This window comes from Elephantulus edwardii, unplaced genomic scaffold, assembly GCF_000299155.1.
Source record: "Elephantulus edwardii isolate Elephantulus edwardi_28Jun2011 unplaced genomic scaffold, EleEdw1.0 scaffold00280, whole genome shotgun sequence".
NCBI lineage: Eukaryota > Metazoa > Chordata > Mammalia > Macroscelidea > Macroscelididae > Elephantulus > Elephantulus edwardii.
The window spans coordinates 2,883,751-2,897,006 of NW_006400030.1; the positions used below are offsets into that span (position 1 = coordinate 2,883,751).

General features: G+C 41.0%; 1 protein-coding gene across 1 annotated transcript in view; it reads left to right on the forward strand.

Annotated features, from left to right (window-relative positions):
* NOTCH2 (notch 2) overlaps positions 1–13,256 on the forward strand; it is a 188,879-nt gene that overhangs the window by 157,638 nt on the left and 17,985 nt on the right. The window contains exons 13-19 of the mRNA XM_006900324.1: positions 2,151–2,343; positions 3,729–3,874; positions 7,039–7,152; positions 8,794–8,913; positions 9,250–9,402; positions 11,714–11,942; positions 12,592–12,793. Of these exons, the coding sequence (XP_006900386.1) occupies positions 2,151–2,343; positions 3,729–3,874; positions 7,039–7,152; positions 8,794–8,913; positions 9,250–9,402; positions 11,714–11,942; positions 12,592–12,793 (1,157 nt within the window). The remainder of the gene's footprint in view (positions 1–2,150; positions 2,344–3,728; positions 3,875–7,038; positions 7,153–8,793; positions 8,914–9,249; positions 9,403–11,713; positions 11,943–12,591; positions 12,794–13,256) is intronic.

The following is a 13,256-nucleotide window of genomic DNA, read 5'->3' on the forward strand; positions in this document are numbered from 1 at the left end:
AGCTTTGCCTCACACAGCTTAGTCATGTTGCTAGGAGGGACTATTCGTTAGAAAAGGACATGATGCTGGGAAGGGTGGAGTATTAGCAAAGGAGAGGAAGATCCTCAACCAGGTGACTGCTGCAATGGGCTTCTGTGTGTAGGAAGTTTGAGGATGGCTCAGGATAGGACAGGATTTAGATCTTTTGTTCATAGGGTCACTATAAATCTTACTTGACGAAACCTAAGAGCAACCTCATGTAAGACAGAGCAATTATCTCAATTTCCTACATTTGCAACATGTTGTTTTTAGGTACTCCTGCCGAGACAGTGACCCTGTGAACAGCAGATGTGAACCCTGCCTATCGTGTACCATCCTCATCTCTGACATATGTGAGCCCATTGCTGCAGTCAGTGTGTCAGCCCATCTCATTGAGGGGTCTTCCTCTTCCTTGGGGGGTTTCCTCGCTTTTGCTGACCCTGCACTTATCCAAGCATGGTGAATTTCAGTTTGTTCTTTTTGTATTCTGATTTTTCATTTCTAAAAATTCTTTTAAATTTCTAAATGCACAGAAGACACCTAAAATTCCTTTTAATTCCTCATCAGAAAGTTCCAGTAACTTTTCTTTCTCTGAAAGGTTTTATGGTTCTGTATTTGGTCACTTTTGTGTACCATCTTATCCTGATTTTGTTGAGTGGTTTGAAGTTACCTGTTGCTTTGAAACAATCTGGCTTTCTTTCTATGGTTCTGCATATATATGTGTGTGTGTGTGTGTGTGTGTGTGTGTGTGTGTGTGTGTGTGTGTGTGTGTGTGTGTGTGTGTGTGTGTGTGTGTGTGTGTGTATGATATAGATATAGATATGCTTAAGCTGTACAAATAAATGTACTGTGCTGCTTGCCAATTTGGTAATTCTTAGTTTCACGTCCTATTTTCTAGTGCGTCTAATAGCAAGTGGAGGTATGTGTGCAGTCCACTGTTTATGTAGAACTATTGAGGACAGACTGGACCAGTGTTATTTGCAGCCTTTTCTTCACCAGGTAGAGAAGAACCTGGTCTTTCTCGTGCTCTGTGGATAAAGCTACAGGAGGTATAAGTGTGGTTAGGTACTGTTACCATCTAGTGCCAGATAAGAGAAAGAAAAAGGAAAGCAACAACCAAAAAAAAAAAAGCACCCCCAAAACCAAGATTGAACAGTAAAAAAAATTATAAAAACAAAGTGAAAAAGAATAGAAATAGATCAGAAAGACAAAAAGAAGAAAAAGAGAAAAAATCTGACAAGGCAAAGGAAAAAAGATGGAGAAGAGAAATGGGGCAAATAACATCACTGGAAAACCCACAATAACGAAAAAAGAGATAAAAATTAAACAAGCCAACAAAAAAAAAATTAAAAAGTTACTGTTTTTGTTAGGTACCATCAAGTCAAGTATAATTCCTAGCGACCCTGGTCCCAGTAGATCTGCACCTCGCCCTGCCCCGCAGCATCCTAGCCGTTTGTGATGCAGTCACTGTGTCAGTCCACTTGGAGGGTCTTCCTGTCTTTCATTGACTTTCCTCTGCATGCCTTTGCACTGGCAACACAATTCCTTACCATAGAGACTAAATACAGAAAATAAATGCTCTAAGAATGCTCTAAGAATGAAAGCAAAATAATGTTTCTTTTTAGTAATTGGGTCAGTAAATTAACAGGTTCAGCTTCTAGACATTCTCATTAAATAACATTTATAATATGTTGACATATAAATGAGTAAAAAAAAAAAAGGAATGAGTGGTAAACCAGCAGAAAGGAGTGGTTAAAAAAGCTTCTGTGAGAGTTCTTAAAATAGTATCAAGAAGAGAACCATCTTTGATAGCATTTGATGTTCTTTGAAGCCTTGTCAAGTTTCCTTCTAAGCTGAAATGAAGAAATACATGTACTTGCTAGAATTTGAGGTTTGAGGTGTTTTGGTTTTTGTTGTTTGGGGTTTTCCCCCCCTTTTTTTTAAGGACAGTGATAGTTGCTCCTTGCTTGCTTAGAGATTAACGCTACTCAGTATTTTATTCCTTAAATCTTGACATTTGAGACTCAGGTATGTCACAGTCTGTGCAGAAGAGAAATACTGACAGAATATGTGCCATAGTTCAGGCTGTTCTGCATATTATGGATTTGACTAAGGCATCTCCTTCTTTGCAGGACAGAGATGTAACATTGACATTGATGAGTGTGCCTCCAATCCCTGTCGAAAGGGTGCAACTTGTATTAATGATGTGAACAGTTTCCGTTGTATATGCCCCGAAGGACCCCATCACCCAAGCTGCTATTCTCAGGTGAATGAGTGCCTCAGTAACCCATGCATCCACGGAAACTGTACTGGCGGCCTCAGTGGGTAAGTGGCTACTAGGATTCATCGTTTCTTACTGATCTTTGTCAAGCCAGTTTTTGAGTTTCTGGTAGTATCAATGCCCTGCAGTCAGCTGTGAGTTGGCCAAGGATTTTGGAAGTCGTCATCATGGCCTTTAAATTCACAGCTTCATCCATGAAAACTGACCCTTCTGCTTGCTGTAATTGAGAACTTGAGGAAAATAAAGAAGAGTATTTCTCTTACCCTGGTTGTAGTCAGGGAGGACTTCATGAGAGGAGTCCAAAGGGGGTTTCTTAAATGATCTCTTAAGAGTTGTGTTTTTCATACTTTGTGTAGTATTGAGTTCCATGGGAAGCTCCTGTCTTTGGTCCTTTCCACCTGAATTTGCAGTGCCAGTGAATGCAGCCTAAGTAAAGCTAGTTTCAGCTAATTTTAAGGCAGGTCCTGCTAAAACATTTGCACTTTGCAAATTTTTCAGAAGCTCAGTGTGATCAGTCAGAACAAGATTAGAGGACAATTGAGGAAGAGGTCATCAGCTGCTCATATGGATGGATATCAGGTTCATGAGAACCAAAGTCTAATTTTACTATATCCTACTTCCATATATCTCAAGGCATCTGAATTTTAAAGGCATCTCAAGAATAGATTTGATGCATTGAATACTGACAACCAAAATCCAGAGAAGTTGTGGAATGATAGAATAGAAATAAAACATGAAAAAAGTAAAAGGTCGTTATAAAGACAAAACAGAAAGAAAAGAACAAAGAAATGTTAGAAAAGATGCAGAAACTTACTCTTAAACGTAGGATAGCTACAATGAATGGAAAAAATAATGAAGTAGAAAAGCTGAACAGAAGATTTCAAAGGGTGACTTGAGAACATCAGACACTAGAATGAGGATAGATCCCAAGAACGCCTCCGAGCAGCTCAGAGTCCTCAGTATTGCCATGTTTCCTGAGTATTTCATTTTAGAAAGAACTGTCTCTAAGTTTTACTTTTCTTTTAATACTACTCTAATATTAGTGGCTCGATGGCACATAGCAACAACAACAAATTTAAGAAAGGAAGCCATGCAAAGTTATCTAGACTGTTTCCTTCAGATAGGCCTCACTCATCAGACAAACTGTTGTTTTTGTGTAAAAAATATTATAATTAATTCATTTCTCTGGCATTTTGGTGAGCCAGTGAAGCAGCGGGTAGATCTCTTTACTGAATATAATGCAGGGACCCACGTAATTCACAGCAGGCACATGGTGATCCAGGTATACGTCTATAGAAGAATAGGAATGAGATTCATTTTCTTAAGGTCTCCTCTGTCCTTTCAGCTGTCCAGCAAATCCTGTTTTTCTCTCAGTGACTCAACTTGCATGGTTATACCTCCCACAATACAATATTCTGTCTTGTTTCAGATACAAGTGCCTCTGTGATGCAGGTTGGGTTGGCATCAACTGTGAAGTGGACAAAAATGAATGTCTTTCTAACCCGTGCCAAAATGGAGGAACGTGTGATAATCTGGTGAATGGATACAGGTGTACTTGCAAGAAGGGCTTTAAAGGTGAGAGTACAAAGACATGTTTGTAATTCCCTTCTGAGCTTCCGGATGGACACTGCTGAGCTTGCTTCCTCATTTCCCTTTCCTTTTGCTTATTCATTCACAACAAACACCGGTAGGTAAGAAGTCTACTTTCAATCCACAGAGGGATGTGCTACTGAAACAACACTGTTTAAGATGAAAAGATAAGATTTAAATGTAAAGAATTTGAATATGTGTTCTAATACTGAACTGCTTGCAGAAGGTATTGTATGATAATTCTAAAGAGATACATGGAAATATGTAAAAATATTCTCACTGTAATTTTGCAGTAATAATTTATGTGTTCAAAACCCTTTCAACAAACTTTCTTACAGATTGAGATACTTTGTTGTTATTATATGCCATTGAGTCAGAAATGATGCTTAGTTTACCTTTAAGTAGGTTTTCAGAGGCAGTTAAATAGTGTGGGAGGAGATTGCCCATCTTACTCTGTCAGAGCAGCTGGCAGGTTCCACCTGCCTACCTTTGTGTCAGCAGCTAGACCACCTGAGCTCCCCTAGAAAAGTACGTAGTAGAGAAAATCATGTAAAAACACTGAGTTGGTACTATTATATTCCAATCCTAAATTCTCTGTTGGAAACTCAAGAAATTTATAGGTAAATTATTTTTGCACTCATATATACATTTATTCCCTATACAAAATTGGGGAGCTCTGGTGGCCTAGTGGCAAGAAGCTGTGCTGCAGTCCCGAAGGCACATGGTATGAGGCCACCAGCTGTTTCACGGGAGAAGGGTGGACAGTCTCCTCCTTCACGATTAATTGCCTCTGAAAACCCACTGGAGGGTCAGCTGTGGGTCGGTTCTGACTCTACAGTACACAACAACAACAACGTGGAAAATTATTTTGCTAAGCAACCTTCATGTTGTTGTTGTTGTTGTTGTTGTTGTTGTTATGTGCCGTCGAGTCGCCTGCGACTCATAGCGACCCTATGTACAACAGCCCTAAACTCCACTCTGTCCTGTGCCAATTGCACTGTCTCTGACACTCCCATCCCAATTATCCCAGTCACTGTATCAATCCACCTCATAGAGGGCCTTCCTCTCCTGCGCCGTCCCTCCACCCTCCCAAGCATGATGTCCCTCTCTAAGGATCGGTCTCTTCTCACAACATGTCCAAAGTAAGTTAGACGGAGCCTCAGAATCCTTGCCTCCAAGGAGCCACCCGGTTTAACCCTTTCCAGGACAAATCTATTTGTTTTCCTAGCAGTCCATGGTATTCTCCATACTCTTCTCCAGCACCACAGCTCAAAGGCATCAATTCTCCTTCTATTCTCCTTGGTCATTGTCCAACTCTCTGATGCATAACAGGTGATTGCGAAGACCATGGCCTGTATCAGACGCACCTTAGTCTCCAGAGAGACACCACTGCTCTTCAGCACTTTGGAGAGTAAAATGTTAATACAGTTTCCATTGGTTAGGCCCTAGGGCCTATGGCAATCTGGCCTGGTGTTCATTCTGTTTTAGAAGAATAGTCTTCTAAGTGGGCACTGATCTGTCAGTTGCTGTACTGAGGTAACTTGTATTGCTGTGATGTTGAACATTGTGCCGCTGGTGTATCAAATGCCATAATGGTTACCCATGGTGGATAGTGTTTGGTGGAGCTCTCGGATTAAGACAGTCTTAGAAGCATCCTAACTAACATGCTTCTGGAAACTCTGTGAACTTAGAAAAATGATGATAGTTATAGAACAGGGTTCAGTTCTTTATTTCATAGGGTCACTATGAGTCGTGCTTGACTCGATGGTTTTTGAACAACAACAACAGCAACATGTTTACTATGTATGTATTTCATAGCCACTTTATTTTCTTATTAGGGAGCTCTGGTGGTGTAGTCTGTAGGGAGTTGTGCTGCTAGCCTAAGGCAGCACCTCTCTGGAAGTTTAAATGTGCCAGCTGCTCCTCAGGGGACAAAATCTACCATTCAATAAATAGCCCTGAAAACCTGCTGAACGGTCAGCTCTGGCTTGGTTTCAGCTTAACGGCAAAGAGTTCAGTTATTTGATCACTTGATAATTTTCTGAGACCCTGTTTTAGTCATTAACTTTCTGATGTATTGCATTTGCTTAGAAACAGGTTTTCATAGGAACATAAAACATTTTTATTTCTTTATGTTAATAATTATTGCTTATCAGGGAGCAAAGTGAAAAATCAAAACACCAAATCCAAAGTCACACAGCTGTGGATCATCAGTGTGGAGAGGAATCCACGTGCCTCACTGTCATGCCCTGTCTTCACAGCCAGACTCTTGTCTGACCCTCTGTGCTCAGCCCTGGTGGAGATGAAGCTGTGTTAGCATGGTCTTATCCCCATGTATCCCATGAATCCATCTTTACTTTCCTCATTTTCATGGTGGGAGTAGGTTTCTTGCCTTGATCTAAGCGAGGGAGCAGTTTTGTAACTTCAGGAAGAACTACATAGATCTGGGAGTTGACTGTGCAGGATCTGGCATATTTCAGAGGCTTTGATTAATGGATTTGGAAGTTATCCCTTATCCTGCCCATATTTTGAATATTTATTAGTTGCTCTGGCATTGATTCCTGCTCAATAGAGCTGCTCCCCTGGCTTTTGATACCCTTGACCTTTTGGAAGTAGTTTGTTAGTCCTTTCATCCTAAGCACCAACAATTTAAGCAGTACTATAAAGACAAATAGCTAAGAATCAAGTTTGAGAGCTTTGGACAAATGTCCTAATGCTTAGCATCTTGGAGAAGGTGTGGCCTTGGGATAATTCAAAAGAGAAATGTTTTGATTAGTAGTTAAGTACTTAAAGCCTAACACTTAATAGTTTGTGCCTGATTTTTTTTGTGAAACAGCAGAGTTTTTTTCCTTCATGAAGCTTTCTGTCCTTTATCAAGAAATCAGTTGTTATTCAGCTGTCAGGCCACTAGAGAACATAGTTTTATTCATCCTTTTTACTGACTGACCACTGACATTTACTGACAGACTATATAGGTCAAGGACTTGTCACTGGAATGAATGATTAGGTGTTCTAGTGGCCAGAAGAAATTAACACTCTCTCTGAGGTGTCCATTTTTCCACCAAAGGCATTCATCAGTAAGAGAGATAATGAAGATGTGAAAAGAAAGTTTCACTCTGTTGTTGTTTTTATCCTTTTTCTGCCTTCAGGCCATAACTGTCAAGTGAATATTGATGAATGTGCTTCAAATCCATGCCTGAACCAAGGAACTTGCTCTGATGACATAAGTGGCTACACTTGCCATTGTGTGCTCCCATACACAGGTGGGTCCTGCAGGTGCCAGGCAGGGACTGAGTGGGTACTCACCTTGTCAGTCAGCGTCCAGAGTCTGCACACCTCTGCAGCTCCTCCTGATGAGCCTGTTCCATTCTGAAGCAGATCAGCAAAGATTGTGAGGAAAGCGTTTTGAGCCCATTGGCGGCTGAGGTACAGGAGGCGATACAGCTGCTGCTCTGTTGCTTAAGTGCAGAGGGAGCTCTGTGGCCATGCATTTAAGTAGTTGCATCTTAGCTATGGAAGTACAGAAACTATGACACTGATGGTGCAAGTGTCCGGATCTGTGTACTGATTATAATAGTTAGAATGATGGCCCTGAGTTGTTGAGTTTTCATTCTACTTAGTAGATTCAATGCCAGGGATAAAAGATTTTGTGTATATTATTTCCTCCATTTAATTCTCAAAAATTTCCTCTGAATTGTTTCCTATTTTGATTCTTTTTTCGCTTATATGGAAGATTAAAGAAAGAAAAATAATGTTACTGGGATCACATAGTAATGTCAGAGCCAAAAACTTAAAGTACTGCAGCTTGCTCAGATTCCAAAGTCTCTTAAGCACTTTTTTGGGGTGTTAATGAGTTGCTGTTGGGTTGTTGCTGTTGCTCTGATTCATGGTGGCCATATAGAAGCAGAATGAAACATGACCTTGGTCTTGTACTATCTTCATGATTGTTGATATACTTTGGTTCATTGTTTTGGCTATTGTATCATACCATTTCGTTGAGAGTATCCTTCATTTCCCTTGACCTTCCCTTGACTTTATGAAACAGGATGTTCTTTCCTAGCAATTGGCCTTTCCTGGTAATGTGTCCAAAATAAGCCAGCTAAAATCTTGCCATTCTTACCTCTGAAGATCACGCTCATATTTGTTCTAAGATCTGTTTGCTCATTCTGTTAACAATCCATGGTATATTCAGTATCCTTGCCAGTGTTAAAATTTAAAGTTTTGTATGCATGCTAGCAATTGAAAAGATCATGTCTTGAGTCAGACAAACCTGTTATTAAAGCTTTTTAAAATTTTAAATAAGTATTTTGCCATAGATTTGACAGTGCAACTGAGCAGAAGGCTTCAGTAGAGCAGCGGCCTCTTAGTGCAAAGAATGAACGTCAGTTACCTAATGCTTCTAATTGTTGTAACTCTCTTATTTATTCCAAGTCAGAATTTTAACTTCAGTAAGTTTTTAAGGGCTGAAAATGCACCAGGGGGAAGAGATTACCTGTCTTTTTCCTGTGTAGCAGCTGTTAGATTCAAACCAGTTGACTTTGGGTTGACAGTACAATTAACTCTTTACCCACAGGGCCACCTAGGTTTAATTGTCCCCCCTTCTCCTCACTAATTCTCTGGTGATCTCTTGGTAAGAAGCTGTACTGCCAGCCCAAAGGCCTACGGCTCTAGTCCACCAGCTACTCCATGGGAGAAAGATGTGTAGTCTCTTCCTGTACCATTTACTGACTCTTGAAAACCTGCTGGAGCGTCAGTGTGGGGTGGTTCCAACTTGATGGCATATAACAAGTGATATTTCACTTCTTCACTGCTGCTGCCCAGAGACTATCCTTTAGAATATAGTTTGGGGATATTTCTGCTTCCTTGAAGATCCTGTGTCATAAACTCTGCTGTTTGCTTTTCAGGCAAGAATTGTCAGACAGTATTGGCTCCCTGTTCCCCAAACCCTTGTGAAAATTCTGCTATTTGCAAAGAGGCACCGAATTTTGAGAGTTATACCTGTCTGTGTACTCCTGGCTGGCAAGGTAACAACATGGGATGGAGAAGCTAAGCAGAATGCATTTTGAGCTTTAAACAACGTCATGTTGTCAGATAGCTTGGAAAGTTCAGATCTTTTTAGGCCTGCCCATATTCCTCAGTCTTGTACTGGAGCGTCTTGCAAAGCCATTCCATTAGCTGTGTCTTTGGAGCCCCCTAGTGGCAACAGCCCAGCGTTAGAGTCTCAAAACTGTTTAAACAGGGAATTGGGCTACCTTGAAAGCCATTTTTCCAGATGGAACAAAAGTATTTAAGGGACTTCTCAAGCCAGGAGACCAACGGGGATGTCCCTGAGGTAACTTTCACTGCCACTGTGTTTCTAGGTCCACGATGCACAACTGACATTGATGAGTGTATCTCCAAGCCCTGCATGAACCATGGTGTGTGCCATAACACTGCAGGCAGCTACATGTGTGAGTGCCCGCCAGGCTTCAGTGGTGTGGACTGTGAGGAGGACATCGATGACTGCCTTGCCAGTGAGTACTGCCTGTCAGTTCCTGAGTCCGTCAGGGAGAAGAAAGCACCATTGGTGCAGGTGACATGGACCCAGTGAGGCAGCTGCCTCTTCTCCGTGCTCATATTGCCTGTGCAAATAATTTATGTAGGATCTTTTTTTTAAAAATATTTTATATTTAAATATAAATATTTTTTATTTTTATTTTAAATATTTCCATGGCAAGTTAATGTCTTTAGGATTTGGAAAACAAAATCTCTTTTACACATCCCCCGTTAAATTGTTGCATTGGTGAGGTGAGTGGGGTCAGTACTGTGAGAGATGTTTTTTCCTAATAATTGGGTTTCTTGGAGTATAATTAACATACGCTGAACTATGGATGTATAAAATGTACAATTTTGGTTTTACAAAATAGGTTTTGGGCATACACCACCTGTGAAACCATCAGTTAAGATAATGATGGTTTTCCTCTGAAAGTATAAGTATACCTTTTATAATTTGACCTTCACATTTGTCCTGTGTCCATCAGGAACTAAATTAGTTTGTTTGTTTTGTTTTGTAGTTAATTGTTTGTTTTGGGTTTGGTTGTTTTTTTTTTTAATTTTATTTAAGTTGAATCAGGCAATGCATACTATTTTTTGTTGTTTTTCTGACTTCTTTCCATCAACATGATTACAGATCTGTCAACATTGTTATGGTATCATGAGCTCACTGCATTTTATTGCTGAGTATTACTCTTTTGTATGGATGTACTGGAATTTATTGGGTTTTTTGTTGTTGTAAACCCTGTCCTATCCTAAGCCAATCTCACTGTCTCCGACACACCTAACCCCATTACCCCATTTACTGTGTTAAAGCTCCGTGAAGGCAAGGATTTTGAAGCTCTGCCTAACATACTTTGGGCATGTTGCTGGGAGGGACTAGTCCTACAAATTCATTAAGTCATGAATATTTTTCCCACTTTTGAAATATTACCAGTAGGTTACTGTGTACTGTCAAGTCAGAACTGACCCATAGCTGAGCCTCTGGTAGATTTTCAGAGACAGTCAGATGGAAGGAGAGTGCCTATCCTTCTGCAGAGCAGCTGGTGGATTCAAACCACATGCCTTCGGATTGCAGTGCAGCTTCTTACCCCTAGGCAACCAGAACTCCGTCTGAGGGAGCTATTATAGCTGCTATGAATAAGTCTTTGTGTGTGCATATGATTATGTTTCTCTTCACCTGGCAGTGCAGTGACACATGTTGCAGGTGTATAAATCTCTTTCAAGCTGTTATGCCATGTTCACTCTTTGGAGTATGGAGGAGCAGTGATAGTTAAGTGGTGGAGGTCTCATATTTCGTTTTGGTAGACCTGGGTTTGACTCCTGGCCAGTGCACAAGCACAGCTACCACTGTTAGAAAGATTTGCGTGTACTATGATGCAGAACAGCTTTCAGAGGAGCTTCTAGACTCAGAAAATAGATTCTTAACTAAAGCCCTTGAGACCAGTGAATATGCTGTGAATCACAGGAGCTTGAGTCCTTTGTGCATGGAGCTACATTAAGTCAGGCACTGACTTGAAAGCAGCTGGGAACAGCAGCCAGCATTGTGAGAGTTCCTGTTGTATCACACATGCAAGAACATTTGTGGGTTTCTCACATGTTTACAAATCTTAGTAAGTATTAATTTTATGTATCTGTAAATAAAAGATGTACTCCCCATGGTTCATATTGAGCATTCATATTTTGTAGTCAGATATTTTCATTCTAGTTGTTCTGTTGGATGTATAGTGATATTTTGTGGGGTTTAATTTGCACCTGCCTGCTTGTTAGTGGAGAGTTCTGGTGGCCTACTCCCGAGGAAGTTGTACTGCTAACCCAAAGCACTTGCTTGCCTGACATTTCAAATCCTTGAGCAGTTCCAAGGGAGAAAAACAGTCTCTTGCTGTGTGATCCACAGCCTTAGAAGCTCAGTGGAAGGTCACCTCTGTGCTTGTTCTGACTTGATGGCAGTGAGTTGAGTTTATTTGCTAATGATGTTGAGCATTTTCCTGCCATGCTGTGTGTTGGGGTATGCATTTTATTTAAAATATATGTAAAATGAAGACTTATGAGAGTTGTAAACATGTAGAAAACCAGTCCAGCTTTCACAATTCTTAGTATTACAAACTGCTAGTTGAGATAGAGGTAAAATTTTTCTCAATTAGCAAACAGGTATTTTTGCTTTTATTTTCACAAATGGAAGAATTGTGGGGAAAGTTGAGAATCATTACTTCGCTTACTGTACCTTTCTGAATCTAAGATGGAATTGATGCTGCTGTTTGGATCTCCTAATTTTCATGTGCCCTGCCTTAGATCCTTGCCAGAATGGAGGTTCCTGTGTGGATGGAGTCAACACTTTCTCCTGCCTCTGCCTTCCGGGGTTCGTTGGGGATAAGTGCCAGACAGACATGGATGAGTGTCTGAGTGAGCCCTGTAAGAATGGAGGGACGTGTTCTGATTATGTCAGCAGTTACACCTGCAAATGTCAGGCAGGATTCGATGGAGTGCACTGCGAGAACAACATCAATGAGTGCACCGAGAGGTGAGCGCCCCACACCCCCTTGCACTGTAGCTCAGTGTCCTACAGGGAAGAGGGAGAAGGAGAAATACAGTGCTGGGATGGGCAGTGCCAAGATAGGCCAGTGGCTTCCACATCCACAACCATCTCCTGTGGGTCAGTCCCCAGAGGTCAGGTGCAAAAAGGCTTAATGGAATGAGCAGACTGAATATGTTTAGTTCTTGCTCAGAGAACACAAAGAGCCGTCATCTTTTTTCCATTCTCCTCTTGGCCTCTTTATTTCAACTGAACACTGACCCCAAAACGTCTGTATCTTTGACACTGCTCTTTAATTTCTGGGAGGTTTGTTTTGCTTTTGTCAATACATTTGTCCCCTTTTTCTTTCATAAAGAAATCTATGGCCAAGAGCGATTGATTTAGCACTTTTTCCAGCAAAGTTAAATTAAGGAGAAAATGCAGTGTGATATGTGGGAAATTTTACCTTCTCTAAGACTCTCTAGTGAGTTCAACCTCATGAATACTTCTAAACCTGTTAGGCATTGGGGTATTTGGGGGTATTTTCATGTAGCATTTTCCCTCTGTGATCCTTAGATTCAGAAAGCTTGCTTTTCAAATAACAAGGTCAAAGGAACAGGTTAAAAAACAGGTGTTAGCTCTCATGTTTGCTCCTTAGCTCCTGTTTCAACGGTGGCACATGTGTCGATGGTGTTAACTCCTTCTCCTGCTTGTGCCCTATGGGCTTCACTGGCCCCTTCTGCCTCCATGAGATCAATGAATGCGACTCTCACCCGTGCTTGAATGAAGGAACCTGTGTTGATGGCCTGGGTACCTACCACTGTACCTGCCCGCTGGGCTACACTGGGAAGAACTGTCAGGTAATTCACTTCCTCTCCACTGCATTAGCTCCTTCACAGGAGCTAAGTCCTAAACATTGTCTTTTTCTAGACAGACTTGATCCCTCCTAAAAGGATATTTTTAAATAAATTTGCCTAACTTCCTACTAGGGAGTTCTGGTGACTTAGTGCTAAGGAATTGTGCTGCAAACACAAAGGTATGTAGTTCAAATCCAACAGCTTCTCCATGGCAGAAAGATGGACAGTCAACTTCTGTGCAATTTACTGCCTCTGAAAACCCGCAGGAGGGGCAGTTACAGATCGGTTCTGACTCAGTGGTGCACAATAGCTACAACTTCTTACTAGTTTCCCGAATGACGACACTGACAAGATTATACTGTTGTTAGGTGCTGTCGAGTTTAGAACAACCCATAGTGACCCTGTGAATAACATCTGAACCCTGTCCTATCCTGTGCCATCCTCACACTTGCTGACTTACAAGAGC